A 27495-nucleotide genomic window follows, 5' to 3' on the forward strand; every position below is an offset into this window, starting at 1 on the left:
TCATTGGAATCTGTTGACACTAAAACAAGCTGTCTATTTATGTTTATTTATCCTATATAGGATAACACTGTTTTTTAACCTTGAGAAGATATTTCGCTGGACGAATATCTTTTGTGACTGAGAAGGAGGCTGAGTACCCCTTATCATAGACTAAGCGATACTTTATGATTGAGGTAGGTGATATATCAAGTTCATCTCAAAAGCAACCTCTCTTGTCTAAAATAGACTGAAATAACTTCACTCAATTTTTATAAAGTGTTTCAATGTGGATTCAAATGCTATTAGCTTAGTAACTGGAGCGCGCTATAATGCGTTTGAAAGATCAATGATCAATCTGTACAAGCTTTATGTGATACTGTCAATATGAGGAATATAACCATAGGATCAATTTGAATGCATTGGCTATGATTTTGGTTTCTTATATATAAGTAAATACAGAGGATATGTTCATGATTGCTATGTTGTAATAATATGTACTGTCTGTCTAGTGTAACATGGAAGCAATGTCGATGTATGTGTTAGGGATGCATAAATCTATATACATTATGTTCTTTTAAAAAATGTGTTATGCTATTATTATTTGTAACTAAGATTGGTTCTGTTTGAATTTTAGAACCATTGGGAAACATTCATTACAATTGTCCTGATGAAGGTGGTCTAACTTTAAATACACCACCGAAACGCGTCGATGCATAAGGAGTAATACTCGAATAAGAAATCAAGGATTATTCTGAATTTTTGATGGAATTTAGTCCTTTACCTGTACCTCCTTTTTTATTGGAATGTTGGATTTATTTATTTTATAGTGTTCCGTCCTGTATGTTTCCCATTTTTAACAAAATATAGTGTATGTTAATATCTGTCCAGATTTACTTTTATTATAGTGTTTTCACTAGTCTCTGTAACATTGTTTATATTGCTTCCTTGTTTTGAACTGTTTTGAATTTGTGTGTTTATATGTGTTTGTCTATAAGAACTAGTCTTTCTATGGTAATTCGCCCAAAGGGAATTATATTTTGACTTGTTGTCAATTGTGGAACCCTATCCCTTTGGTTTTGGGGTCCCTCTCTCTTTTATTAGAGATTCTATTCCTTGTGATAACAATATTTCCAAAAAGGTTGTAGGTTCTGAAGAACATGGGAAACTCTCACAGAAGAAACCTGGTTGGATGTCTGATTTTATTTCTTTTATCAAAGATAACATTGTCAAATAAGTTTTTTTTCCTGCGTTTGCTTTGTATTTTTTTTTCTTTCACTGTTTAAAGGGGGAAGGTGTGTTGTATATGCATTTCTTGTTGTTTTTGTTCTCGTGCTGGCAAGCACGCTTTATTCATTGTATGTTTCCTTTTGAATCTCCTAGCTCATTGCACGATCATGATGTTCTAGAATAGAGCATCTGCTCGGGCCAGTGAGCCGAGAGAGTCAGTTTCCTGGAGGCTGCTGCTGCGGGTCGAGTTGTTGCCGGTGGTGCTTCTGTTTACGAGAATAAACTTCTATTTACCTTCAATTGCTTCAGATTCCTACTTAACACAAAACCTGCGCTAGCAGAAGGATTTGGGCCACTGACTCTGAAATTGGCTCAAACCTTTGTTACATAAGGTCCCAAAGGCGAGACCGAATTAACTGCAAACAGCAGAATCAACATACAACAATGGTTAAAAACAGTGTGAATAGACTGAAGATGAGTACTGTATCGCTGTCAATAACATCTGCAGAGATGATCCTAGCGATAGATATACCCGAATAGAATATATAAACTAAAATGCCAAAGTAAGGTCCTCTGCCCAAGATGCTTATGATGATGAGATATAAGGAAACACAGAGAAGAGCATCTCTCATGCCTCCTAAAATTTAAGCTTGTCTCGTTAGCTGACACATGCACTCTCTCCCTCTTTTGGAGCTTCTGTTTAGTTGGTTGGGACCCCAGTGTGTACTCTCATCTGCCCTGTTCGTACTTCAGAGTCTTTTCTTTTACCACTATGCAGTTTTTTTGTAGACCTTATGTTATGCATCCTGTGCCATCTCGCACTGACCCATTTGCTACTCTTCGAAGTCTTGCTCCATTAGCAGGGGCGGCCTTAGGCATGTGCAAGCTGTGCACCTGCACAGGGCCACCAAACCCCAGGGGCCACCACGCCAATATATATCCTTAATATAATAATCTTCTGAGATGGATACATATTTGCGTGGCGGCCCCTGGCAGAGATTTGGTTGCTTCCGGCTCTGTTCCACTTCCAAACACCCTGACCCCCCTCTTCACTGGCCTCCGCGCTCCCCCCCGCCCAGACCCCCTCTTCCGGGGCCCCCTACCTACGCTCCCTTCCCAGGGCCGCCATGAGCCTAGAGCCGCCCCTGCCATTAGCTTAACAGTGACCCCTCCTCCCCCTTGCACATCCCTCTTATACTACCGCAACTGTGCTATATGTCCACTTTTACCCTTGCTCTCTGTCTTGCCTCAGCAACATTAGCGCCCCAGACAACTCAGCTTCACTTTAGTGGCCTCTGAAAATTGGTCCCCGGATTCAAAACATTTCTTCCTTTGACAACTGCTTGTAAAGAACACAACCACGTTCTAAATTATTTGATAACCATAAAAATCCATTATTAGTGAAGTATTTACCCCATTAGAATCCAAAAGATACCAAGTATACCAAAAATTAAGTTAAATTAATTTACCAATGATGAAAATATCAGCAACCTGAAACCTATTGAATTTGGATAAATGCTCATATAATGGGGATAATGTGTATAAATGGAACACTTGCTAATAAAAGGGAGCACTTGACAAAGCCAATACCCTGGCTTGGTGTCACAAATACTTGCTTTCAAAAATGCTGATTTTTACAAGTGGTACGAAAGGGGGCTTGACTGATCACGTCACTTTATGACCGTGCATGCTAACAGTTACATTACACAATAAATGTTGGCATGTATACAGGGCTTTAAATGGGCCGGGTCTTGCCGGTGATTAAGTTTTAAAAAGCATTTGCAATGCAATAGGTCTCGCATTTACGTGAGTTTAAGCTATTGACATTGTAACTGACAATGCCTTTTATTTATGTTTTAAAAAACAAAAATAATATCTGGTGTGTCAGGCAGTTTGGTGCTTACTTTCCCTCCATGTTAAACAACAGTAGATGTTTCAGCACCCAGGCCAATGTGCTGCATAGCTAAATACATATAGGGTCCCAAAGTCGAGGCCAATTGCATTGCAAATGCTTGTTGTAATTTGGGATGCTGTCCTAATTTATCTTGATTTTGCTGGTCATGTGAGACTTTTCCGTATTAACTTTGCATTTTAGCCTTTATAGTATTACTCTTTATCACCTTGTGATGAGGAGAACAGTGATAGTGTGATTTGCAACATAGCCACCAAAGTAACTTCAGAAGAACTGGAGGTGAACGGTCTAAAGGTTGGACATGAAGTGGTAATAGGGAAGGAACTAGTGGGAGGCATTCATAAGGAGGACGGAGAAGGCCGTGGGTTTATGGTGGGCGAAGAGGTAGGGAATGGACTGAGGGGGCGACAGTATGAAGGCTGGGAATCCCAACGGAGGAGCCAGTGGATGGGACATGCAGACACAGCAAAGTGAGCCTGCTAATGGGAACACATATTCTAGGGATCTGGAGGACCCAGAGCATAACGCTGACAGACAGGGCAGTTGAGGGGAAGTAGGAGCGCCACAGCTTAGGAAGAGGGTTGTGGCCTCATGAAAGTATATTTTCCAAACTTATTTGGCCTAATAGGTTGGTGGCACAGTGACGCTGGGCACGATTGATCTTTGAAACACCCCAGGTGGTCACAAAGGGGTGTAAACAGTAAACATTAAGTGAAGGGAGTGAAAGGGGGACGGTTGCACCCACTGAAGCATGAGTTTCCCTTTACTTCTTAGGGGATCATACCTTCTGGACTGGTAATTTGGGACTACTATATGATCCCGGGAGAAGGTATGAACGATGTAGAGATCTTGGAAAATATTGAATGTAGGAGAAAAGAAGGAGAAAATCTATTACCTGGGTGTCATGGTCACTGCAAACGGCTCTCACCCCTAATTTTTGAGACTTTTGGAATAAAACCCTTTAACTTTTCGTTGTTCTAGAGCTGAATTATTGAGTGGTCTCACTTGCTTATTTCTGATACTGTGCTATACTGATGCTGGGTGCAATGTTCTTTCACGCAAGGTCAACGTAAAGTGGAATCTAAACATTCTGGTCAGTCAGGATTATTGGTGTACAGTCTTAAAATTTGGGGTACTGGCGGAGTTCCACCTGAACAACTCTAATCCTGGGTTCCAGACTAATGTGCTATTCACCACAAAGCACTTCAACAACTCCACAGGGCTAATAAGTGCTATAAGAATAGAATTTACAATTACAACAGTGCTGTCAATGACATTATCTTGCATGTTCCTGCTTTCGCCCTGACGGTTTTGCTGTCTCTCTCTTCCTTCACCCTTGTCTATTGTGTGTTTTTCCCTTTGCACTCGGTATATATCTGATGGGAAACAAATGTGTACCTTCACAAAAACGAGTGCTACTGGTCCCCAGTGGTAACCACTGCCTCAGATTAAGTACTGACTGTAGTGATTTCAAATCAGAGATGAGGAGGCATCAATCGTGACAACATAAAACTACCACAGAAAAATCTGTGGTACAAAAACGTGACTTACCTCCAAACCTTTCCAACATGTTCTGTACTTCGCCCCTGTGGAAAAACATTGCTTCCGTTAATAAAAACAGACACATATAAGTTTCTTAGTGATACTTTATAAATGGACTTTTCAAACACTGGGTGGCTGAAAAAAAGATCTTTAATTTCTAAAGGAAGTTGCATGGTCTAAAACAAAATATAAATGTATTAGCGTGTTGATGTCAAATCTAAAACCAAAATGTACATATAGATGTGGTCAACAATGTGTCTAGGCATCACTAGTCTTCAAATTAATATTAAGTAGAATTTGCGTCAGTCTATAGAAAAGAGAGTTCACGTTCATAAGCATGAGTGAGCAATATATAAACTTTCACTGTCATGACAGAAGAGTGACACGTTAACTAGATTGTGCTTAATTTACAAAGCCATTTGTGCTTGAAACGTCAACTTGTATATTCAAAAATGGCTTAACTTACTTGTGCAAATTCACTGTTTAAATTTCCAAAACAGTACTTTACAGTCATAAAAATAATTTACTCAGGCATATTACTATCCCAGAATGGTATAACAATTTGTTTATTATTATTGCATTTAAATCAGGGTGATTTACAAAGTGAAACATAAAAATGGTACAATACACAATGAGAAACATGGAATTTGCATTAGTACACCAAGGATACTCTCATTATGCTAAAGTCAGCAAATGATCCTTTAGTACTTTCTTGCAAACGGGATAATCAGAGGCAGAAAAGGCTGATATTTGGATATTAGTAAATAAGGATTGGGAATGAATAAAAACAGGAAGAAGCACGTATGGGACTATTGAAACAGAGAGAAGTGGAGCACGAGAACAAATTGAACAATTTAGGGCTTATATACTAATTAAAAACACGAATAAGGTGAGGCAAGTAAGTGTAGAAACTATAAGACAAAACAAATATAGCAACATCTGAACAGAAAGCTAAAAGGTAACAGACAAAACTGTGCTCAGCAGGGAGAATACTAGCCATGAAAAGAAGACAACGTCAAGAGTTTTAAACAGATTGAACCTGAGTGAGAAGATACCTCTGGAGGGCAACATAACCAAGAACAGTACTTGATGCAAGAAGAAACCAACCTCTAAAGATACACCTTACACAAGGAAAAGCAAGGATTTGTGTTATAAAGAGGCCTGGGACAGGTAAGTGAAGATTAATCAACTCTTTATTACGGCCTCCACTCAGGAACTTCTGACACGTCGCGCTACAAGCCCAGTGACTATCAACTCTGCCAATCAGGCTGCCTTGTCAACATTCTAAGGCAGCCTCTGGCTCAACTGTAGGAACATTCCAATGGGTGGAAGAGGGAGGGGGGAGAACGGAGAGAGAGAGGGAGAGACCACGGGAGGTACGTGGAATACTGTAAAGCAAACCCAGTAAATAAAAGGAATTATAACACATCTGCCCCCAAAAACAATGCTAAGAGAGAGGTATAACTCTATTGCATAATGAAGTCTTTATGCCATTTGGGTGAAACAGTAGGGCTTCTGGGACAGCTCCTGGGATGTGTGACTGGGTCTTCAGGTCCCCCAGGTGACAGGGAGTTTCCATGAGTGTTGTCCTCTGGGCCCGTGCATTTAGCCAACTGGTCCAAGCTCCAGTTTTGCCTATTGTCCAGGACCACAGTGTTGTTTTTGATGTCCACTATTCTTCTGGGTTCATAGAACTTAGATTCGTGATTCCCTGCGAGCGTGGGTTTTTTCACAGCAACCCAATCGACTACAGGCCATTCTCGTTTTTTTGTTCCATGCTTTTGATCATATAGGTCTTTGTAGTTTGCTTAATGGGAAGCTATTTTAGGTTTGGCCTTGTCATAAGAGTGTGCTGTTACCTCTCCACCCACGATCCAGTTAGGGAAGAACTTTGTTCTGGGTTTTCTTCTCCTGAGCAATGAGAATGGAGATATGCCAGTGACCAGCTTAGGGGTGGTGTGATATGCCCAGAGCATATCTTGAATAGGAGCGTTCGACAGATAGGTTGTTGATGCAAGCTAGCTGTATGTTCTCGTTTACCATTCTGTTTACACTTTCGACTAAGCCGTTGGCTCGAGGACAGTACAGAGCCGTTTTTAGGTGAGTTATGGCTAAACTGGTTAGGAAGTTGGAAATGGCTGATGAGGTGAATTGGACCCCATTGTCCGTGACCAAGGTGGCCGGAATTTTTAATTTAATTTAATTTAAAAAGAATTTATAAAGCGCGCGTATGCCGTGCGGCTTCATAGCGCTGATAGACACTAAAACCAGAAACAGGGAAGCAAGAGGATTATTAGGCTGGGAAAGCTTTCAGGAAGAGAAAGGTTTTAAGTGATTTTCGGAACTCCATATAGGAGGCAGCTGAGCGTAAGGCCAGCGGGAGGGAGTTCCAAAAAGAAGGGGCCAGGACAGAAAATTTCAGACCCCCCATCCGGCTCTTCTTAAAGCGGGGAACTGTCAGAAGGCACATGGAGGAAGAGCGCAACTCTCTAGTAGGCTGATAGGCTTGAATTGCCGAGGAAATATAGGCAGGCGCCGTTGTCGCTCGGGCTTGGAAGGTGGTACTGCCTAATTTGAATAAAGCCCGCTCCTTAATCGGCAGCCAGTGAAGGGACTTCAATAAAGGTGAGGAGTGGTGATATTTAGGCAGCCCGAAAATCAGTCGGGCCGCCTGGTTCTGGATTGACTGAAGGCGCTGGAGGGCATAGGCGGGAGCACCGTTATAAACGATGTTCCCGTAATCTAGCCGAGAAAGGACCAGCGCCATCAGGATCAGTTTGAGGGCAGGGACAGAGAAGAAACGGGAAATTTTCCGTATGGTTCGGAGCATAAAAAAACAGGAAGACACGACAGAACTAATCTGGGAGTGAAGGGTGAGTTGATGGTTGATGGTGAGGCCAAGGGTTTTAACAGAAGGGGAGGGCGATGGGGGGGGGGACCTAAAGACGGGGGCCAAAAGATGGGGGACCAGGGACTACCGCTTCCGCCGGTCAAGACTAACTCAGTTTTATCCGGGTTGAGTTTCAGATGGTTGTGATTCATCCAATCCCGGATAAATAGCATGACCGCCTGAAAGGATTGAACACCAGATTGGGAAGGGAAAAGGTTAAAAATCAGCTGGAGGTCATCGGCGTAATTATACACCATGACCTCCATCTGTTGCAAAGCAAGGACAAGAGGGAGGATGTACAGATTAAATAATAAGGGAGAAAGGGAGGATCCCTGAGGAACACCACACTGAACTTCTCGCGGGGGAGCTGAGAAGTCGGCAAGATGGACAGCCTGAGTGCGGCCATTAAGGAAGGAACTGATCCAGGCCAGAGTCGAACCCCCATACCCGCCGCCCTGGCACGGGATAATAGGATGGAATGATCAACCGTGTCAAAGGCGGCGGATAAGTCGCTGAGGACAAGGGCCTGGGAGGTGTTAGTATCTAGTCCTTCCCTGAGCTGGTCCATAACCGAGATGACCACCTTCTCGGTCGAGTGTCGAGGGCGGAAACCAGACTGCAAAGGGGCAAGATAGCCGCTGTCCTCCACGAAGGAGCTCAGTGTCTGGGTGACATGGGTCTCAAGGACTTTGCCCAAGAAAGGAAGGAGTGAGATCGGACGGTAGTTAGCAGGGGAAGCAGGGTCAGCCCCTGATTTTTTCAGGATAGGGATAATGGAGGCTGCCTTGTGAAGAGCAGGCACTGTGCCTTTACATAGGGACTCGTTCAGAAAAGTCAGCGGTGGCAGGTAGGAGTCAGAGAAAATTTTACGAAGGACATGGGCCGGACAGATATCGGCTGGGGATCCTGACTTAACACGGGCCAAGAGGGGAAGGAGAGACTCCTTGGTTAAAGGGGGAATAATGTTTATTGTCAACCTATTGATCGGGGGCTGGGGATCAGAGAAAGAGGGGGGGGGAGGGATGTTGGATTTAATCAGTGCGACCTTATCGATGAAATAGTTATTAAGCGAGTCGCACAACAACTGAGAAGGAGGAATTTTAGGGGATGTCCTATCAGAGGAAGCCAGCTCGCGCACTGTGGCGAAGATTTCCCTGGGCTGGCTCTCAGAGGCAAGGATTTTCTCTGAAAAGTAGTCAGTCTTGGCCTGTAAAATGGCGTTTTTGTATTCCTTGCATACAGTTTTGTAGCGAGCTTTGCGGGAGGGGCAGTAAGCAAGCCTCCAGGCACGTTCCGCTAGGCGCACCTCCAGCTTTTTTGTCTTAAGTAGGGGGGAGAACCATTTATTTGCCTCATGAGCGCGCCTAACAGTGACACGTCTCAAAGGGGCTTCTTAATCACAAGCTCTCGAGAGCCAGCCATTGAGCATGGCTACTTGGGACAATGAAGGGGCGCCCATTGGATCAGGGCAAGAGGATGACAACGTGGCACAGAGAGCAGAAATGTCTAACTTGCTCCAATTCCTGGCCCAGGAGTTTCTCGGGGAAAAGGGAATCTTAACCAAGTTGAGGTCTAAATGAAAAGAAATCAAAAAGTGGTCAGACCACAGACAGGGAATAACAATAAGCGTAGAGATAGGGACGTTTAGCGTCCAGATTTGGTCCAGAGTATGGCCACGGGAATGGGTAGGGGAGTGGACATGGGAAACAAAATTAAGACTAGAAAGGAGCTATGCCTTCGGTAGCGAAGGTATCTCGTAGGAAGTTGATCAGGGATTTGGTGCACCATTTTACTGACTACCCAGTGAGAGTGAAAATCCGCCAGGACAAACGTAAATCTTTTAGTGACACCTCTCTTATTGATTGGGCCGAGGATGTCCAGAGCTAGTTTTTCCCATGGTTTGTCAGGGATGGAAACAGCGGAAAGAGGTGCCATCTGGGTGCATTTCGTTTTGTCACTATTGACGCATATGGTGCAGTTCTTGACTTTGTTCTCGACCATGGAGTCCATGTTGGGGAACCAATAGTGCTCTCTGAGTCTATGTTTTGTAAGGCTTATCCCTAGGTGGCCCTCATGAACCAAGTTTATAATCTTGTCTTTCAAACCTTCTGGGGGGATAATTTTGTTGTTTCTCCATATGTAATCATTGTTCAAGTTGATCTCATGTCTTATCTCCCAGATTAGGTTAATGGTGCCCTCAAAAGGAAGTCAGCTGCGGTGTTGAGGTCGCCTGCGACATATTCAAGTTTAAAAACGAAGCTTTCTAGGCATAATACCCATCTAGCTACTCTGGGTGTACTGTTAGCTGAGCCTTTAGAAATGAACATGTAGATGAGGGGCTTGTGATCGGTCCGAACTATGAACTTTATCCCCCCACAGGTAGAACTTGAAATGTTTATTCGCCCAAAAGCAGGCCAGGGCTTCCCTCTCTACGACAGAATAGTTTCTTTCTGAGTTGTTAAGGGTGCGGGAAGCGAAAGCAACAATGCGTTCTCTCCCACCGATGACTTGAAAGAGTTGCTCCTAGGCCTTTGTTGCTGGCTGTTCTACCCGAACACTCCCATGCAGCCCAAAGCCAGGTGTAGGAAATTGTGGAATCAGAAACTGTTGATCCCATCCTCATCGCCAGTGTTATACAGACGCCTGGAACAGGTAAGGGAAGATTAATCAACTCTTTATTACTGCCTCCACTCAGGAACCTCTGACTTGCCGCGCTACTAGCTCAGCGACTATCAACTCTGCCAGTCAGGCTGCCCTGCCAACAATTTAAGACAGCCTCTGGCTCAACTGTAGGAACATTCAAATGGGTGGAAGAGGGAGGGGGAGAAGGGAGAGAGAGAGAGACCACAGGCGGTACGTGGAATACTGCAAAGCAAACCCAGTAAATAAAGGGAATTATAACAATTTGATTTGACAAATTTTATGAAGCTACCAATAACAAGTCTTGACATCTGGTCAGGCTTGTCCAGAAAAAGTAATTAAAGAATTAAAGATAATACCAAGATTCTTAGCTGAGGAAGAAAATGAGATGTGCACTGAAGGGAAACAAACAGTATTACCTAATGAGGCAGGAAAACATGAACCTTTCTTAGTATTTAGTTTTAGGAAATGCAAGGATGTCAAGTCTTCAATAGAAGAAATACAAAAAGATTAGATTAGGAGGTAATCATTAAATGAAGAATATGAGAAATGCAACTAAGTCATCAACATAACAGTTTGCCAAAGGTCACTGGGAAAAAATGGTAGAAGTGAAAAGGACAGAATACAGGGAAAAGGGTAGTACATCAATAATTGACACTTATGGAACCGCATGAATAGGAAACAAGAAAACAGAAAATGAGGAATCAGTAAGATAAAAACAACCAATGAAGAACAGCATTTAAGGTTCCTGGATCAGTGAGAGAATGAATAAGAATAGCGTGATCCACCTTGAAATACACAAGTAAATCTTTAAGGGGTGAGTGGGGACCTTACAGGGTGGATTTAGGGCCCAACGTTCCAAACTGAGCCAGCAGCTGTGCCATCCGTTCCACTGTTTTGTTTTGTACCAGACTTCCATATATTTCAGTTTGAAATGATGGGGTATCTTTCCATGGGGGCCTCACAAAAATATTTTGGTGCGCCCTGAAAGGGGAACCCCTCATTTGATCTGGCCACCACTTGGTCTCAAGAGTGGGCCCCTACCGATTTCACTCAGTGGTTTCAATGATAGCACCGTCTGGCTGATGGCAACACATTTGATTGTTTCTTGGGGGCATAGTTAAAGCCTGGGGATCAAATTCTGCCTTCCCAGGGAACAATTAGGCTACAAGTTTGTCGTAAATGGGGGCTTCTTTTATTATTTTTGCATGTCTGAGATATTCTCAAACAGGACAAATTTGTTTGTAACATTAATAGTAATGTGTGCACACTCTAAATGCATACTCAACATTCATAGTGCACTTCCCAGGTCTCCAATACTGTCCAGAGGTAAAGAACAAGGTACTTACCATAGGAAACCCTTTTTTGGTAGAGGCTCTACCTAGCAGCAGATTTCTCACCTTTGAATATTCCTCAGCGTCAGGCAGGATCCTGAAAATATTGAGCGGTACCTCTGCACGCCAGTAGGTGGCATTTTTTGGCTCAGCGTTGGTGTCTGCGTCAGAAATGACGTTGCAGAGCCTATATAGTGCCCACCCCAACACACTGCCAGCAGTTTCTTTTGTGACTAGTTCAGTGTAAAGAGCCCCGTTCACAGAGCAGGGAGGATTGGTTAGGAATCTGTGGTTAGAGTCTCTACCAGAAAAAGTACTACTGAATGTAAATAACTTCTGATAAAGGCTTCTATTCGCAGATTCATCACCTTAGAATAGATACTCAAACAATACCTTATCAGAGGTGGTTCGGCAAACTGGTTTAAAGTAAAATGTCCTGGAGGACCGAATGGGCAAAATGCCTATCATGATGGACTTGACTGACAAAGCATTAGTGTTTTGTGAAGATATGGAAAGACATCTGTGAGAAGTTGGCCTGATATATAGTGCTCACTATTCTAGTGATCACTGTGTATCATTCTAAACAACCCTTATTGATGATTGGTTGTAAGTCAACCTTATAGACCAGCTATCCTAGTAGCATGGACAAGAGCAGTCTTTAGGCTAAACTCTAGAGGGCGTGTTAAGCCAGCTGTTTTACCATCACATATACCCCTTGAACACCAAGTGAAAGGACACCCCACAAGTTGTTATAAAAATAAAGTATATTTATTAATAACAAGTCTACCCTGAACTCTTTATGAGTCAGGGAGCTAAGCACAATACAAAACTCTTAAGAAAATACTGCAAGTTGCACAAATAACACAAATGCCCGAGGGGCACGAAAAACCATATACTCTAAAAGTGGAATGCGAAATACTAGCAGGTAAGTAACACGATCCAGAGGCTTCAGGACCGCTAGGACTACCTTACTGGACCCTAAGGTTAGGAGCAGGAGGCCTAGGGAACTCGGGGGCAGAGTGTGAACTCCTACGCGGGATGCGGGACAAAGTCTATGGATGCTAGTAATTCTAAAGTTACTGTTTCCGGGCGAATCCGACTAGGTAGACTAAAAACTAAAAAGGATCTGGACACTAGGATAGTGAACCTGCGTTGGAGCACCAAAATGCTCGGGTTACCTAGCCCAGGGGCTGCGGCTGCATAGGGTTCAAATGACGTCGGGAATCCTCGTTGTAGTCTATGGAGCCTGAAAGAAGATGTTGCTGGCAGCCGACCAGTGAAGATGTTCGGTGTGATCCAAGGCTGGATCGGTGATGGAGACGACCTGAAAGCAGAGGGGACTCAGTTCTCAATCACTAGCCAATGATTGTGTGGGCACCAGGATGGCACCGGATGAAGTCACCGCGATCAGGTGAGTGGGTGACGCTGGACTCTGTAGTCACAAGGGCCAGGAGGCGTTGTCGGCGACCAGGCTGGAGGTGCTAGCTGTCCCATGAGGGTGTCGGCTGTCGGCGATGCTGGATCCGGGATTGGAGTAACAAGCCTTGGCAAAGGCAAGCCCACGCGGTGGAGTCAAAATGGCGTCTGGAGTGGACCAGGAGGGTCCAGGGTACTTCTTGTTGGACAAGGAGCAAGGGCCAGTCTAGAGGACCTAGACCAGCGGTGAAAACGTCGTGGTACGTTGTCAGGAGGGCCACTAGCCAACGGGCAAGTGACCGGACAACGTGGCAAGCAGCAAAGAAGCAGAAGGGCCCCACGCTGATCTCATGGATGCTGGGGGGCTGGACTTCGGTGCTGGAGCTGCTCTGGGTTGGGGCTTCTCAAACCCCAGCGCACTCACTCGAGGATCCTTCGGCGGTCGTGCTGGTTAAGCGTCGTGCAGGTTTTGAAGATGGCCGGTCCCTCAGGTCTCGTCACACCCACGAATCTCAGCTGGGCTGATGATGCAGGTAGAGGTCAGAGATGGCAGGGAATCCGGGTCTCGTCGAGCTGGTCAGTCTTGATCCGGAGGATGGACGTGCAGCAAACCGCAATCGCTTAGGTGGTGCCTGCTGGTGCAGGGTGGCTACTCCTTAGCCACAAGGGAGAGTCTTCAGAGAATGTCAAGAGTTCCTTTCGTGGAAAGTAGTTCAAGATTCAAGATTATCTAATCTGGGAAGGGGGCCCGCTCCTACCTTTATCCTAAGAAAAGGGGCTGGCACGCAATTAGGTCCTGCCCATGGGTGGGACCAGGAGGGAGGTGGTTACACCCCTCTCCTTTGTCCAGTCTCTCCCCAGCTCAGGGGCTGGGGTGCCCCTGGAACTGGTTTAAGCCGGCATATGCACAGTGAGCACTGGGGTGCCACTTGCAGTCACCTTTCTCTCAGTCCTGCCTACTTGGGATACACAAGATCCTGTCTGGGATGGTGCTGGCACCGCCCCTGACAGGAAACCCTTTGTCCGAGCCCTCCTCGCTGGAAGGACTCCCAGCAGCAGGAGGTCAGATTTGTGTCTGTGGTGGCAGCATCCATTTTGTGATGCTGAGGCTCGAGTTAACTTTAACCGGGGTTCACAGTTACATACATGTCGTGTCCCTCTAGAAGGGTGGAATGCTAACCCCGTCGCCAGAATTGGCGAGGGGTTAGTATTCCAATTCGTATGACACCTTACTCGACATGTTTTGATAATGCTATGCCAAAGTTAGCATTTGACCGCGAGGTACATAATGCACTTAAGAGTATATGGTATAGCATTATCATGGAACAGCTATTAGGACTTGGTTCCGCAAGCTGCAAATGGGCTCAGTTCATGCCAGAGCACCATCTCACATAATTCCAAGCACTCTGCCTTCAGGATTGATAAGGCCTGCCATAGGAGTGACTGATAGGAATATATGTGTCCATTTTAGGGTTAGATATAGGAATACTATATCTAAAGCAAAGGGTGATTACACTACCTTGCCCCAGCTGTCGTGCAGCCAGTTGTGTCAGATTTGGATGGCCAGCAAGGGGTGGCATAATACATGCTTCAGCCCCTGGTAGGCCCTGGGTACACCTATGCCCTGGGTACCTATAGTACATTGTACAGGGACTGATAAGGTGGCCCAGTACCAATTGGTAAATGCACCTAAGGTACATGGAATCCATTTTACAGAGAGAGCAGTGGGCCTGGGGCCCTGAATAGCAGGGCCCCAGGCCAACTAAGTCGAAAAACCAGCAAAACACCAGGCAAAAAGTTGGGGGCAACCATAGTCAGATATCCACCTTCCTACATAACCCCCCCCCCCCAAACGAAAGGAGATAAGGCTATCCTTACCGGGTAAGCCTATATTGCCTGAGTGGCCATATGAGGTGGTATATGCACCGGCATGGTTACCCCATATAACATGGTCCACTAAGCAAACCCTCACCCTAAGGGTATCTGAGGGTCTCCACCATAGGGAATCTCTACCTGTGGTGTGTTTTGGCAAAGTAAAAGGCTGGTGCTGAGATGGAGTACTGAAGTGAGACTCCACTAATGTTGGGCTCAACTTCCTCCAATCACTATCCACCATATGTGCCTTTCTTTCCAGGACTGAGTTGCTGCGAGCTCTCAGGGTCAACCTCTGGCTACCTAAAGCTGGAGGCTGAGTCCCTCTGTTTGGCTTACTGAAGGGACAGGTCAGGTTTGGGGCCCTCAGGTCCCAGGTTTGGCTGTGCCCAGCAGTGTCCATCTGTGGGAGGTCCCTAACTAAGTTTAAGGGGGATCCCTCAGGAGTTTGTTTTATTTTCACTTGGCTAGGTCTACTAGCTTCAGTGCCCTTAATCTGCTGATTGGGGAGTTCTTTGGGACAGGGGGCCCTTTGGGGTCCACCCCTGGCCTCCCTGACCTCTACAGCCCTGGGTTGACTGAGGCAGGGTAGAGAGGGACAGGTTACCTGCTCCAGACTGGGTCCCACCTTGGAAGGGTCCACTGACATCAGGGGCTCTGCCAGGCTAGGCCTGACTACCTCTGGGGCAGTTCCTTCACAAGGGGTCAGATCAGTTCCCTGAGGAGGCTGATCCTTTCCTAGAGTCTGGTGGGAGGGAGATTTCTCTTCCTCCTCAATGCTCTCTGTCTGAGTGGAGTGATCCATAGTTTCAGGCTTCACAACACTATTATCTGTCTGAGTTTGAGCTGTGGCCATCACAACTCCACCAACCTTTTCAGGAAGGGACTCAGTTTGGGTATGGGCTGTGACCATCACAGCCTTGCCAACCTGTTCAGGGAAGGAATCTGTCTGAGATTGGGCTGTGACTGGCACAGCCCTCCTGACCTGTTCAGGGAGGACATATTGGACTGGGGCTGTGGCTATCACTGCCCCACTAACCTTACCATGGAGGTTTACCATTTTAAAATGGGTTTCTTATGGGGGCGTGGCCAAGATGGCGGGCTGAGTGGTCGCACTCGATGTGAGCTCCGCCGGCCCTGGGCCCTTAACCTGCTGTGAATGCGCTGATCCTCCCCCCGGGACGCTGTACTTCGCGGAGCTGCGGAGTGGAGCCACGGAGTAGCTGCTGCAGGACCGCTGCCGCCTTTACTGGCGTTTGCCCGGTCCCGGACCCGGCGCCATTGCTGGGAGCGGGAGAGGCCTAGTGCACAGCCCGAAGAAGAGGCGGACCCTGCCCGGGATCGGACGTCTGCCCGGGTGAGCACAGCGGAGCAGCAGATCCTGCCCACCGGTCCCGGACGTCCACGCTCGGCCCCGCAGCACATCTCAGGGGTCTGGGCCGCCTACACCGGAGGCGGGGAGATAACGACGCCAAACCCGGGACCGGACATCATGCGAGGCCGCGGCTTTGGCCTAGGCTCCGGGCCCCGACCACACTGACGGCCGCCGGGGGTGGCCCCGGAGGGTGTAGCGGAGCTGCGGGCCCTGCCCCCCGGCCCGGACGTTCCTGCTCGGCCCTACGGCACTTCTCAGGGGTCTGGACCGGCTGAGGCGGTAGCAGAGCGGCGAAGGAGCCGGACCTGGGGCTGCACATCACGCAAGGCCGTGGCTTTGGCCTACATTCCGGACCCCAACAACGCTGAACGGCAGCGGCCCATCAACCTGCCAGCTGGGATCACTGGGCACGGTGCTGCTCTCCTGGGTCAGCGGAGGCTCCTGCGGAGAACCGGAGTGTTACGAAACGCTGGAAAGGGGAGTTCTCCACGCGAGGCTGCGGCCTGCACCCCCTGGAGCCACGGACGACCAGAGGCCGGGTTATTAGATTATCGGCCGGTAGGACTGACCACCAGTGGGGCCCTGGAGCAGGCCCTTCCTTCGGGGCGGCCCCTGGTGACGCCTTGGGACGAACCGGCCCCGGAGCGCCCGGTGTGCTCCCTCCCGCATTGCCTGAGTGACGAAGCAGGGGCATACCAGACAATATTGCATACCCCCCCCCCCCCCGCACGGCCCCAGGAAGGCCTATATTGGACCAGTTCGAGGGGAATCCCCCAGTGGCGCTAGTGACATTGAGCTCGTGTCTGCAGTGACTGTGGTGGGGGAGACCGGAGCAGAACCGGGCTGGTCGGACCTGAGGGCCCTGGTGGGCAGCCAGTCCCCAGACGGAACGGACCACGGGTCACTCCACAGTTCCTGTTCTGTCGGTGGTGCGGTCTGACCCCATAGGACATTAGTGGAGCAGCGTGAGAGGCCGCAGGCTCCGTTTTTGGGCCGCGCCAGGGGCTGGACCGTTAGATTACTTGGAAGGGCACCTCAGTGGACAAAATGGAGCAGAACAGAGGGTCAAAGAAGGGAGACCGCACACTGCCGGAGATGCTGAATAGGAGCAATATGAGACAAGATAGGGGACAGCCGTCCCCAAACCACCCGGGTGGTTCCCAAGGAGCAAGTGAAGGGGAGCCGCCGGTCACGAGGTCTTTCCTCGAATCCCTCTTCAGCTCGCTGCGGGAAGACTTTCAAACGCTCAAGCAGGAGGTAGCGGGTGAGGTCCGTGAGATAAGGAGGGAGGTTGACGGCCTGGGACACAGAGTGTCCACGGTAGAGGAGGCTGGCCATGCCAGGGACGAAGAAATCACGCAACTACAGCAGGAAGTCATCCGGCTCCGGGACCAACATCTTGACCTACAGTCGCACACGGAGGACCTTGAAAATCGCTCCCGGAGGAACAACATCCGAGTCCGGGGAATTCCATCCCGGGAAGAAGGGGACGATGTGGCGGCGTACCTAGGGGAGTTGTTCAGAGAGGTGCTGGGGGAATCGGCTGATTTTCCTATCCGGATCAATAGAGCGCACAGGGTGGGCCTGCAACGGCGGACTTCGGCGCCTCCTCCCGACATCCTGGCCTTCCTGCCGGACTATCCCCTGAAAGAGCGAATACTGCGGGAGGCTCGGAAGAGGTCTTCCTTGGAATTCCGGGGTCACCGTGTGGCTCTTTATCAGGATCTGGCTGCATCCATCCTGCAGAAGCGCAAGGGGACACCCTTTCCGGCTCATTTTCCGATGGAATGGAACTTTACATCAGCTGCGTTCCCTTCAGGATACATGTGGAGTGCTGGGGATCACTGCTACTGAAGACGGAACACACACGCCTCACCGGAGACGTGTTACAAGAGATGGATGGCAGACAATCCCTGGCCTATGTTCATATGCTTCCTCGACGCGGCCAGACTCTCCTGCGGTCCATGCGGATTCGGACACCACAGCGCGAGATGTAGCCGATGCTACTACAGCGAGTGTGGTGGCGCTGACAGCTTGAGTGAACTCCGGGGGGAGATCGACATCGCTATCATAGCAATGCAGGTTTGAGGGGCTGGGGGGGAGGGGGGAACAGAGGAGTGCGTGGTGGCTGGACGTCCACTTTTTTGACTTTCCGCAGGCTTGTCCGTCAAGGACCGGACTGGGACAATGGGTTTTCGGGGTTTTTGGGGGGTTCGAGGGGGAGGGGTTGGGGTCGTTGAGCCAGTCCCAGTTGTGGGAGGGGACTGGAGGCAGGGGGGTTGTTGGGGAAGAAGGGGGACAGTTGGGTGGGTTCAGGGGGGAAGGGGGTTGAGTAGGAGGGGGGGATCCGGGAGTTGGAAGTGGGGAAGGGAGGTTGTCCAGTGCACATGGGGGTTCCTAGTCATTCAGGCAATGTATGCGCTTTTTGGTTTGCTTCCACATGGCTGTGGCATTCACAGTTTGGCCTGTCTTTTTGATTTGCCTGAGAGTCGGGGAGGGGAGTGGAGGGTTGTCCAATGCACATTGCGGTCCGTGGGTTTCCAGATATTATGTGTGCTCCTTGGTTTGCTCAGACTTGTTTGATTTTCATGTCACTGCATTTTATTCATTGCTCTGCTGCTCCTCATGCCAGGTAGCGCTCTTGCCCTCCTCGCCTTGTTGATGTGGGGCCTTGCTGCTTTCTGCTACACCGTTGCTCATGCCCCCAGCCACCTGTAAGGTTGTGACCCTGAATGTCCGGGGTTTCAATAATCCAGTTAAGAGGCGGGCTGTCCTTTCGCTCCTAGAGAACACCCAGGCAGATATCTGTCTCCTCCAGGAGACGCACTTATTGACGCAGGACACACACAGGCTCCGATCTCATAAGTTCCCTTCTCAATTCTTTTCCTCTTGCACTACTAAAACGGCCGGGGTGGCGATTCTGGTGGCCCGGCACTTCAGAGGGGAAATCCTCCACAAATTCACTGAACAAAAGGGTAGGCTATTGGCATATCGGTTCAGGATAGGGGGTCTTCTATTTACGATTGGGTCCCTATATAGTCCCAATGAACGGCAGGACCGGTTCTTGCAAGCAGCGATTGAGGATGTTACCTCTTCCCAGGATAGGCACATCATACTTGGGGGGGGACTTCAACATTGTCTTTGACTCCGCACTGGATAGGTCAGCGCAACGCTCCCCACAGGTCGGAGAACTCTCCGCGGACCGTAGAGCTCAGCTAGAGGAGGTAGACCTCCTTGATCTGTGGCGACACCTACACCCTGCAGATAGGGACTACTCGTACTACCCCCATGCACACAAGACGTACGCAAGGTTAGACCACCTTTTAGTTACCTCACCGGTGAAGGCGCTGGCCTCAGGGTCAGAGATAGGTGTGATCTCCCTTTCGGACCATGCCCCGGTTGAAGTCATGTTGTGTGTGCCTCCGGCGGCTCCCCGCTCTCGGACGTGGCGCCTCCGTGACACGCTGCTGCACAGGGCGGAGGTGGTGGCCCGCATCGAGAAGGCGATTCAGGAATTTCAATCCTATAATGATAATACGGACACTAGCCGGGCCACGCAGTGGGCAGCACTGAAGGCTGTTCTTAGAGGGGAATTTCTAGCGATCTCCTCGGCTGATAATAAGGAGAGGCAGGCCAAGAGAGATGAACTCACGGCTCGGGTTTGGGAACTTGAACAGATCCATCGCAGGACGGGGGCTCCAAGAATTTGGCGGCAGCTCAAGGAAGCAAGGAAGCTCCTGGCGCCCCTGGACCTTGATCGGGCAGAGTACGCGGCATTGCAGTTGCGTCACACCTTCTACACTGGAGGGGACCGCTGTGGCAGATTGTTGGCTAATAGGCTCCGAGTGGCGAGACAGAACTAGCTGGTTAAGGAGATCTCTAGCCCGGCGGGGATGCTGGAGACGGAGGACGCTCAAATAGCGGCCGTCTTCCGGGGCTTTTACAAGGATCTCTATACAGGGGATCCCCCAGATGAGATGGCCAGGGCCGCTTATTTGGACTCGGTCGCACTGCCCTCTCTGGAGCCTTCGCAGACGGATCATTTAGAGAGAGACATTCGGATAGAAGAGGTGGTTTCCGCTATTGCCAGGCTTAAACATGGCAAGGCGCCGGGTCCGGATGGCTACACTGCGCTCTATTATAAAACGTTTTGCACGACGTTGGCCCCCATTCTGACGCGCCTCTTCAACTCCTTTGCTGAACCCGGAGCCATTCCGCCCGATCTGCTCCAGGCCACTATCTCGGTTATCCCTAAGCCCGGTAAGGACCGGAAACAGTGTGGGTCATGTAGGCCGATCTCTCTTCTGAATATTGACTTGAAATTGTACACAGGGATTCTAGCCGCTAGATTGGCTCCACACTTGCCTGGTCTCGTCGATCCTGACCAAGCGGGTTTTGTCCCAGGGAGACAGACAGTGGACAACACGAAACGAATTGTCCATCTACTAAAGAAGGCCTCCCGGATTCCGGGAGAACGAATGATTCTGGCGGTGGACGCGGAGAAGTCATTTGACCGGGTCCACTGGCCTTACTTGGAGCGGGTGCTCATGAAAGCAGGTATAGGAGGGAAATTCCGCTCCATGATTCTTAACTGTTACAATCGTCCATCGGCGGTGGTCCGCGTCAACGGGCTCGCTTCTGAATCTTTTGGCATCGAACGGGGCACCAGGCAGGGTTGCCCGCTTTCGCCCCTGCTCTTTGCGCTCTACATGGAGCCGTTTGCCCAACGGATGCGTGATAACCCGGCGGTGACCGGAATCCAGATGGGTGGTTTCACGCACGCTATCGGCCTCTACGCTGACAATGTCATTCTGTCCATTGATAGACCCCGGATGGCTCTCCCGGCGTGTATGGCGGAACTGGCCTCCTTTGGCGCGGTATCGGGGTTCAGGATGAACATGGGGAAGTCGGTGGCGTTAGATATCTCCCTCGAGCCGGACACTAGAACCTGTCTGCAACGAAGGTTTCCCATGCTCTGGTCATCGGGAGCAGTGCCTTATCTGGGGATCCAGATTGCTCCTACTTTGCCGGCTATGGTGTCGGCCAACTATCAGGCCCTGGGTGCCAAGATTAGAGAGGAACTGGGCCGGTGGAACCGTGGCACTTTTTCCTGGTTGGGCAGGATAGCTGCTATCAAAATGACGGTCTTGCCCCAGGTATTGTACCTTTTTCGAGCCCTGCCGCTCCAACCGCCGGTGGGATGGATTTCGCAACTGCAGGCAGACGTTTCTCGGTTTGTCTGGCAGGGTAAGAAGCCTAGAATGCATAGAGCTCTCTCGCTGCTGGCCCCTGAAGCCGTTGGGTTGGGAATTCCCGATTTTCGCAAGTACTTTCAAGCTACACAGTTACGTTATCTTGTGGAATGGAGTAGATGGGAGTCCGATAAGCACTGGCTCTTTCAGGACCAGGCGGTGGCAGGGAGACCCCTGCAGGAGATCCCTTTCCTACGTCGCCTTCATCGGCCCAAAAACCTCTATGCCTCCTTTGTCACGAGGGTGCCCCTACGGGTGTGGGATGCTACCAGCGTTTTACATGGACTCACCACGTTTCCGTCACCACTTACCCCGCTGGTGGACAATCCGGACTTCACTCCGGGGATGGAGAGGGGAGCGTTCGCACGATGGAAACAGGCGGGGTGTAGAGCCTTATGTCACCTATATGGCCCTGAAGGGGTTGTCCCTTTTCCACGACTCCGTCAGGAGTTCTCACTCCCGGAGACAGAGCGACTTCATTATATGCAAGCTCGCCATTGGGCCCTTCAGCCGCAAGTGAGAGGGACGGCCGATCGGCTTTTTCTTCCCTATGAGAAATGGCTCCTGACGCGGACTTCGGACTCCAAACTGATTACAGATTTATACAAGCTACTGCAGCCGCCGGCGACTCACCTTTATCACCCTGGGAGGGAGCGTTGGGAAAGGGAGTTAGGAAGGACTCTGAGCCCTAAGGAATGGGAACACATATCCTATAGAGCGAGGCACTAGGCATACCACATGGGACTCACAGATACGCTGACTAAGGTCTCTACCTATTGGTATTATACACCTGAACGAGTTCACGAGTTTGATCGTAGTAAGGATGACACATGTTGGTGGGGGTGTGGGCACCGGGGTAAACTCACGCATATACTATGGGATTGCCCGCTCCTTGAACCTTACCGGAAGGAAGTGCTGGATGAAATCGACTCTCATTTCGAAATTGAACTGCCGCGCTTTCCTGCTTGTACCCTGTTAGGGCTTCCGAATGGTCTGATGTACCCCCTTAGATCCCGCAGGGGCAGGCAGATAGCGATAGCTCTAGGCGCCGCAGTCCAAAACATTTTAATACACTGGCACACCGCTACGATACCATCTATCACCGGCTGGCTCCACAGGTTGTGGCATGTGTTGGGTATGGAGAAACTGTCCCTCAGAGTGGCGGGTGAAGTGGACCAGTTTCGGGAGCTCTGGCAACCGTTTCACTCCTTATTGCTTACTGAATTTAGGGAACTTACCTGCCCCAAGTATCTCCGCCTGCTGCGGCTTCCGACCCCAGCAGAGTCTGCCCCATGATCTCTTTCTGGACTCATCCTCCTTGTGAATGTGGCTCTGATGTGTATATCGGTTAGGGACTGTGCACTGGACGTGGGATGGGGTGGGGGGGTAATGGGAGTTGGGATGTTGGGGGGGATTGTTGGGAGGGGGGGTGGCACGGGAAATGTCATACCATGTTGAGGCAACACGCGACTTATGTTACTGTGCAGGCGTGATCCGTGGGAATGACATCTGCTATTGGCACTACTGAGAACTGGCTTTTCCGCCCTGCTATGTCGCTTTTTCTCTTGAGATATGTGTTTGTCCTAACATGTTGTGCTGAATAAAATACTTTAAACCTAAAATGGGTTTCTTGCTCTACCTCAGCCCAGGCTGAGATCTCTATATCATTCCCCAGTAGGCAATCTACAGGCAAGTTTAATGACACTGCCACTCTCTTGGGGCCAGTGACACCTCCCCAGTTGAGATTTACCACTGCTTTGGGATGATCACTCTGCACTCCATCAATGTTGGTCACCTGGTATGTGGCTCCAGGTATAAGTTGCCTTGAGGGGACTAGGCTCTCAGTCACCATGGTGATGCTAGCCCCTGTGTCTCTATGGGCCTCAACTTTTGAATCATTGATGAGGGGCTCCTGGCTGTACTTGTCCAAAGTGTTGGGACAAGCTGTGAAGTTGGCAAACCCCATGCCAGTCTCACAGACAAGAGTATCTAAGTCAGGGGACCTGGTTAGGCCAGAGTCCCCAGGAACTCCCAAAGTAAATGCACCCAAATTCTTGGGGGCACTCCCACCACCTGGGGGATTACTACTAGTAGTAACAGGAGGCTTGGAAGTGTTACTTGGGGGTATGTTCTCCTTATTGTTGTTGGCCCTTGGGCAACTGCTGTCAGTTTTGTAATGACCTACCTGTTTGCAGGTATGACAATAAGGTTTCTTTTGGGTATTGGAAGGAGTCTGGGACCCACCCTTTTCAGAGGATTTTTGGGGCCCTGATGTGGTTTGATCTGAAGATTTACTCCCACCCTTCTCTTGAGGCTTGGTTGATTCCTTCTTTTGGTCACCACCCTGGTTCTTAGGCCTGATCCTGGTTCTGACCCATTTGTCTGCCCTCTTACCCAATTCTTGTGGAGAGGTCAGATCAGAGTCTACCAGGTGCTGGTGTAATAACTGGTTCTGACAAATATTTAAGACTTGCTCTCTCATAATAAGATTATACAATCCTGTGAAGTCAGTAACTTTACTTCCCAGTAACCAGCCCTCAAAAGCCTTAGTGGCACAATCAACAAAGTCAGCCCAATCCTGAGACTGAATTTTCTGGATGTCTCTGAACAGCAACCTGTACTGCTCAGTTGTTAGGCCAAACCCATCAATCAGTGTATTCTTCAGGACTTGGTAATTGTTAGCATCCTCAGCTCTAGTAGTGAGGAGCTTATCTCTACCTTTGCCTTCAAATGAGAGCCACAGAGTAGCTGCCCACTGACTCTGGGGGATGCACTAGACAGTGCAGGCCCTCTCCAAAGCAGTCATCCATTTGTGGATGTCATCCCCTTGTTTAAAGGGGGGCACTATTTTACTCAGGTGTCTAGTATCAAAACTCCTGTCCTTATCTCTAGGGATAATGCTGCCACCAGTGGGGTCTGCCCCACTCAATTTCTGCTCTCTGGCAATGGCAAGTCTTTCTTTGGCAAGGGCAAGTTCTTCCCTCTCAATCCTCAGATTGACTTCCCCCATTTTAGCTTCATGCTCTCTTCTCTGAGGGGATGTCATCCCTCTGTGAGAAGATGCCTGAGAGACATGGGTATGAATAGATCTGTTAGAGCCTCTGGAGCGAGACCTAACTCGTCTATCCCCAATGTTAGGCCTACCTGAGAGTGGGCCTGGGGGTCCCCCAGTTCCATTCTCATTGGTCCTGGTGAGCCTACTGACTACTACTGGACCTTTTTCTTCCTCATCCCCTGATAACTCCTGTTCCTCTTCCTCCTCTTCACTTTCTGCTCCATGGAGGTTGAGGTCAGGGTCCCCAAGGGTTCCCTCTAAGGGGGGCATGCTCCCATCTGGATTAGAGGGGCCTGGGTTAGAAACCCTTCTGGCATCATATGTCTCTAAGAGACCTATCAGAAAAGGAGTGGTAGGGTTAGAACCCTGTTTTAGTTTCCTGGAGGTACACAATTGTCTCATCTCCTGGAAGCTAAGGGCTGCATATCTGGACATGACCTGTGGAGGGTCAGCAACCACAAGGGGAGTCTCTGCAGACTCTCCATGGGTAGACATGCTTCTAGTGAGGTGTAAGTGGTGCACTTACCTACACTATGGGTTTACCTACTGATCCCTTGCTAAGAGTTGTAGTCAGGGTGTGCTAGGCCCTGTTACACTACAACAGCTGGTTCAGTAGAACTCAGAGTTTTCTAAGCTAAGTTATATGTACCTTGGTACTTATGTGATCTTTCCAATGATATTCTTAGGATACGTGTGTGATAAAACAACAGCAAGCTCAAATCCCAACCGCTGCACACCAATGTGAGAAGTTGGCCTGATATATAGTGCTCACTATTCTAGTGATCACTGTGTATCATTCCAAACAACCTTTATTGATGATTGGTTGTAAGTCAACCTTATAGACCAGCTATCCTAGTAGCATGGACAAGAGCAGTCTTTAGGCTAAACTCTAGAGGGCGTGTTAAGCCAGCTGTTTTACCATCACATATACCCCTTGAACACCAAGTGAAAGGACACCACACAAGTTGTTATAAAAATAAAGTATATTTATTAATAACAAGTCTACCCTGAACTCTTTATGAGTCAAGGAGCTAAGCACAATACAAAACTCTTAAGAAAATACTTCAAGTTGCACAAATAACACAAATGCCCGAGGGGCACGAAAAACCATATACTCTAAAAGTGGAATGCGAAATACTAGCAGGTAAGTAACACGATCCAGAGGCTTCAGGACCGCTAGGACTACCTTACTGGACCCTAAGGTTAGGAGCAGGAGGCCTAGGGAACTCGGGGGCAGAGTGTGAACTCTTACGCGGGATGCGGGACAAAGTCTATGGATGCTAGTAATTCTAAAGTTACTGTTTTCGGACGAATCCGACTAGGTAGACTAAAAACGAAAAAGGATCTGGACACTAGGATGGTGAACCTGCGTTGGAGCACCAAAATGCTCGGGTTACCTAGCCCAGGGGCTGCGGCTGCATAGGGTTCAAATGACGTCGGGAATCCTCGTTGTAGTCTATGGAGCCTGAAAGAAGATGTTGCTGGCAGGCGACCAGTGAAGATGTTCGGTGTGATCCAAGGCTGGATCGGTGATGGAGACGACCTGAAAGCAGAGGGGACTCAGTTCTCAATCACTAGCCAATGATTGTGTGGGCACCAGGATGGCACCGGATGAAGTCACCGCGATCAGGTGAGTGGGTGACGCTGGACTCTGTAGTCACACGGGGCAGGAGGCGTTGTCGGCGACCAGGCTGGAGGTGCTAGCTGTCCCATGAGGGTGTCGGCTGTCGGCGATGCTGGATCTGGGATTGGAGTAACAAGCCTTGGCAAAGGCAAGCCCACGCGGTGGAGTCAAAATGGCGTCTGGAGTGGACCAGGGGGGTCCAGGGTACTTCTTGTTGGACAAGGAGCAAGGGCCAGTCTAGAGGACCTAGACCAGCGGTGAAAACGTCGTGGTACGACGTCAGGAGGGCCACTAGCCAACGGGCAAGTGACCGGACAACGTGGCAAGCAGCAAAGAAGCAGAAGGGCCCCACGCAGATCTCGTGGATGCTGGGAGGCTGGACTTCGGTGCTGGAGCTGCTCTGGGTTGGGGCTTCTCAAACCCCAGCGCACTCACGCGAGGATCCCTCGGCGGTCGTGCTGATTAAGCGTCGTGCAGGTTTTGAAGATGGCCGGTCCCTCAGGTCTCGTCACACCCACGAATCTCAGCTGGGCTGATGATGCAGGTAGAGGTCAGAGATGGCAGGGAATCCGGGTCTCGTCGAGCTGGTCAGTCTTGATCCGGAGGATGGACGTGCAGCAAACCGCAACCTCTTAGGTGGTGCCTGCTGGTGCAGGGTGGCTACTCCTTAGCCACAAGGGAGAGTCTTCAGAGAATGTCAAGAGTTCCTTTTGTGGAAAGTAGTTCAAGATTCAAGATTTTCTAATCTGGGAAGGGGGCCCGCTCCTACCTTTATCCTAAGAAAAGGGGCTGGCACGCGATTAGGTCCTGCCCATGGGTGGGACCAGGAGGGGGGTGGTTACACCCCTCTCCTTTGTCCGGTCTCTCCCCAGCTCAGGGGCTGGGGTGCCCCTGGAACTGGTTTGAGCCGGCATATGCACAGTGAGCACTGGGGTGCCACTTGCAGTCACCTTCCTGCCTACCTCGGATACACAAAATCCTGTCTGGGATGGTGCTGGCACCGCCCCTGACAGGAAACCCTTTGTCTGAGCCCTCCTAGCTGGAAGGACTCCCAGCAGCAGGAGGTCAGACTTGTGTCTGTGGTGGCAGCATCCATTTTGTGATGCTGAGGCTCGAGTTAACTTTAACCGGGGTTCACAGTTACATACATGTCGTGTCCCTCTAGAAGGGTGGAATGCTAACCCCGTCGCCAGAATTGGCGAGGGGTTAGTATTCCAATTCGTATGACACCTTACTCGACATGTTTTGATAATGCTATGCCAAAGTTAGCATTTGACCATGAGGTACATAATACACTTAAGACTATATGGTATAGCGTTATCATGGAACAGCTACTAGGACTTGGTTCCGCAAACTGCAAATGGGCTCAGTTCATGC

The 27495-nt window shown here is 49.2% G+C and overlaps 1 protein-coding gene across 1 annotated transcript in view; it reads right to left on the reverse strand.

Annotated features, from left to right (window-relative positions):
• Nucleotides 1–27495, reverse strand: part of SYCP3 (synaptonemal complex protein 3) — a 1370872-nt gene that overhangs the window by 461013 nt on the left and 882364 nt on the right. Inside the window, exon 6 of the mRNA XM_086919156.1 lies at nucleotides 4670–4704. Coding sequence (XP_086775282.1) covers nucleotides 4670–4704 — 35 coding nt within the window. The remainder of the gene's footprint in view (nucleotides 1–4669; nucleotides 4705–27495) is intronic.

This window comes from Lissotriton vulgaris, chromosome 1_1 (genome assembly GCF_964263255.1).
Source record: "Lissotriton vulgaris chromosome 1_1, aLisVul1.2, whole genome shotgun sequence".
NCBI classification, from domain to species: Eukaryota; Metazoa; Chordata; class Amphibia; order Caudata; family Salamandridae; genus Lissotriton; species Lissotriton vulgaris.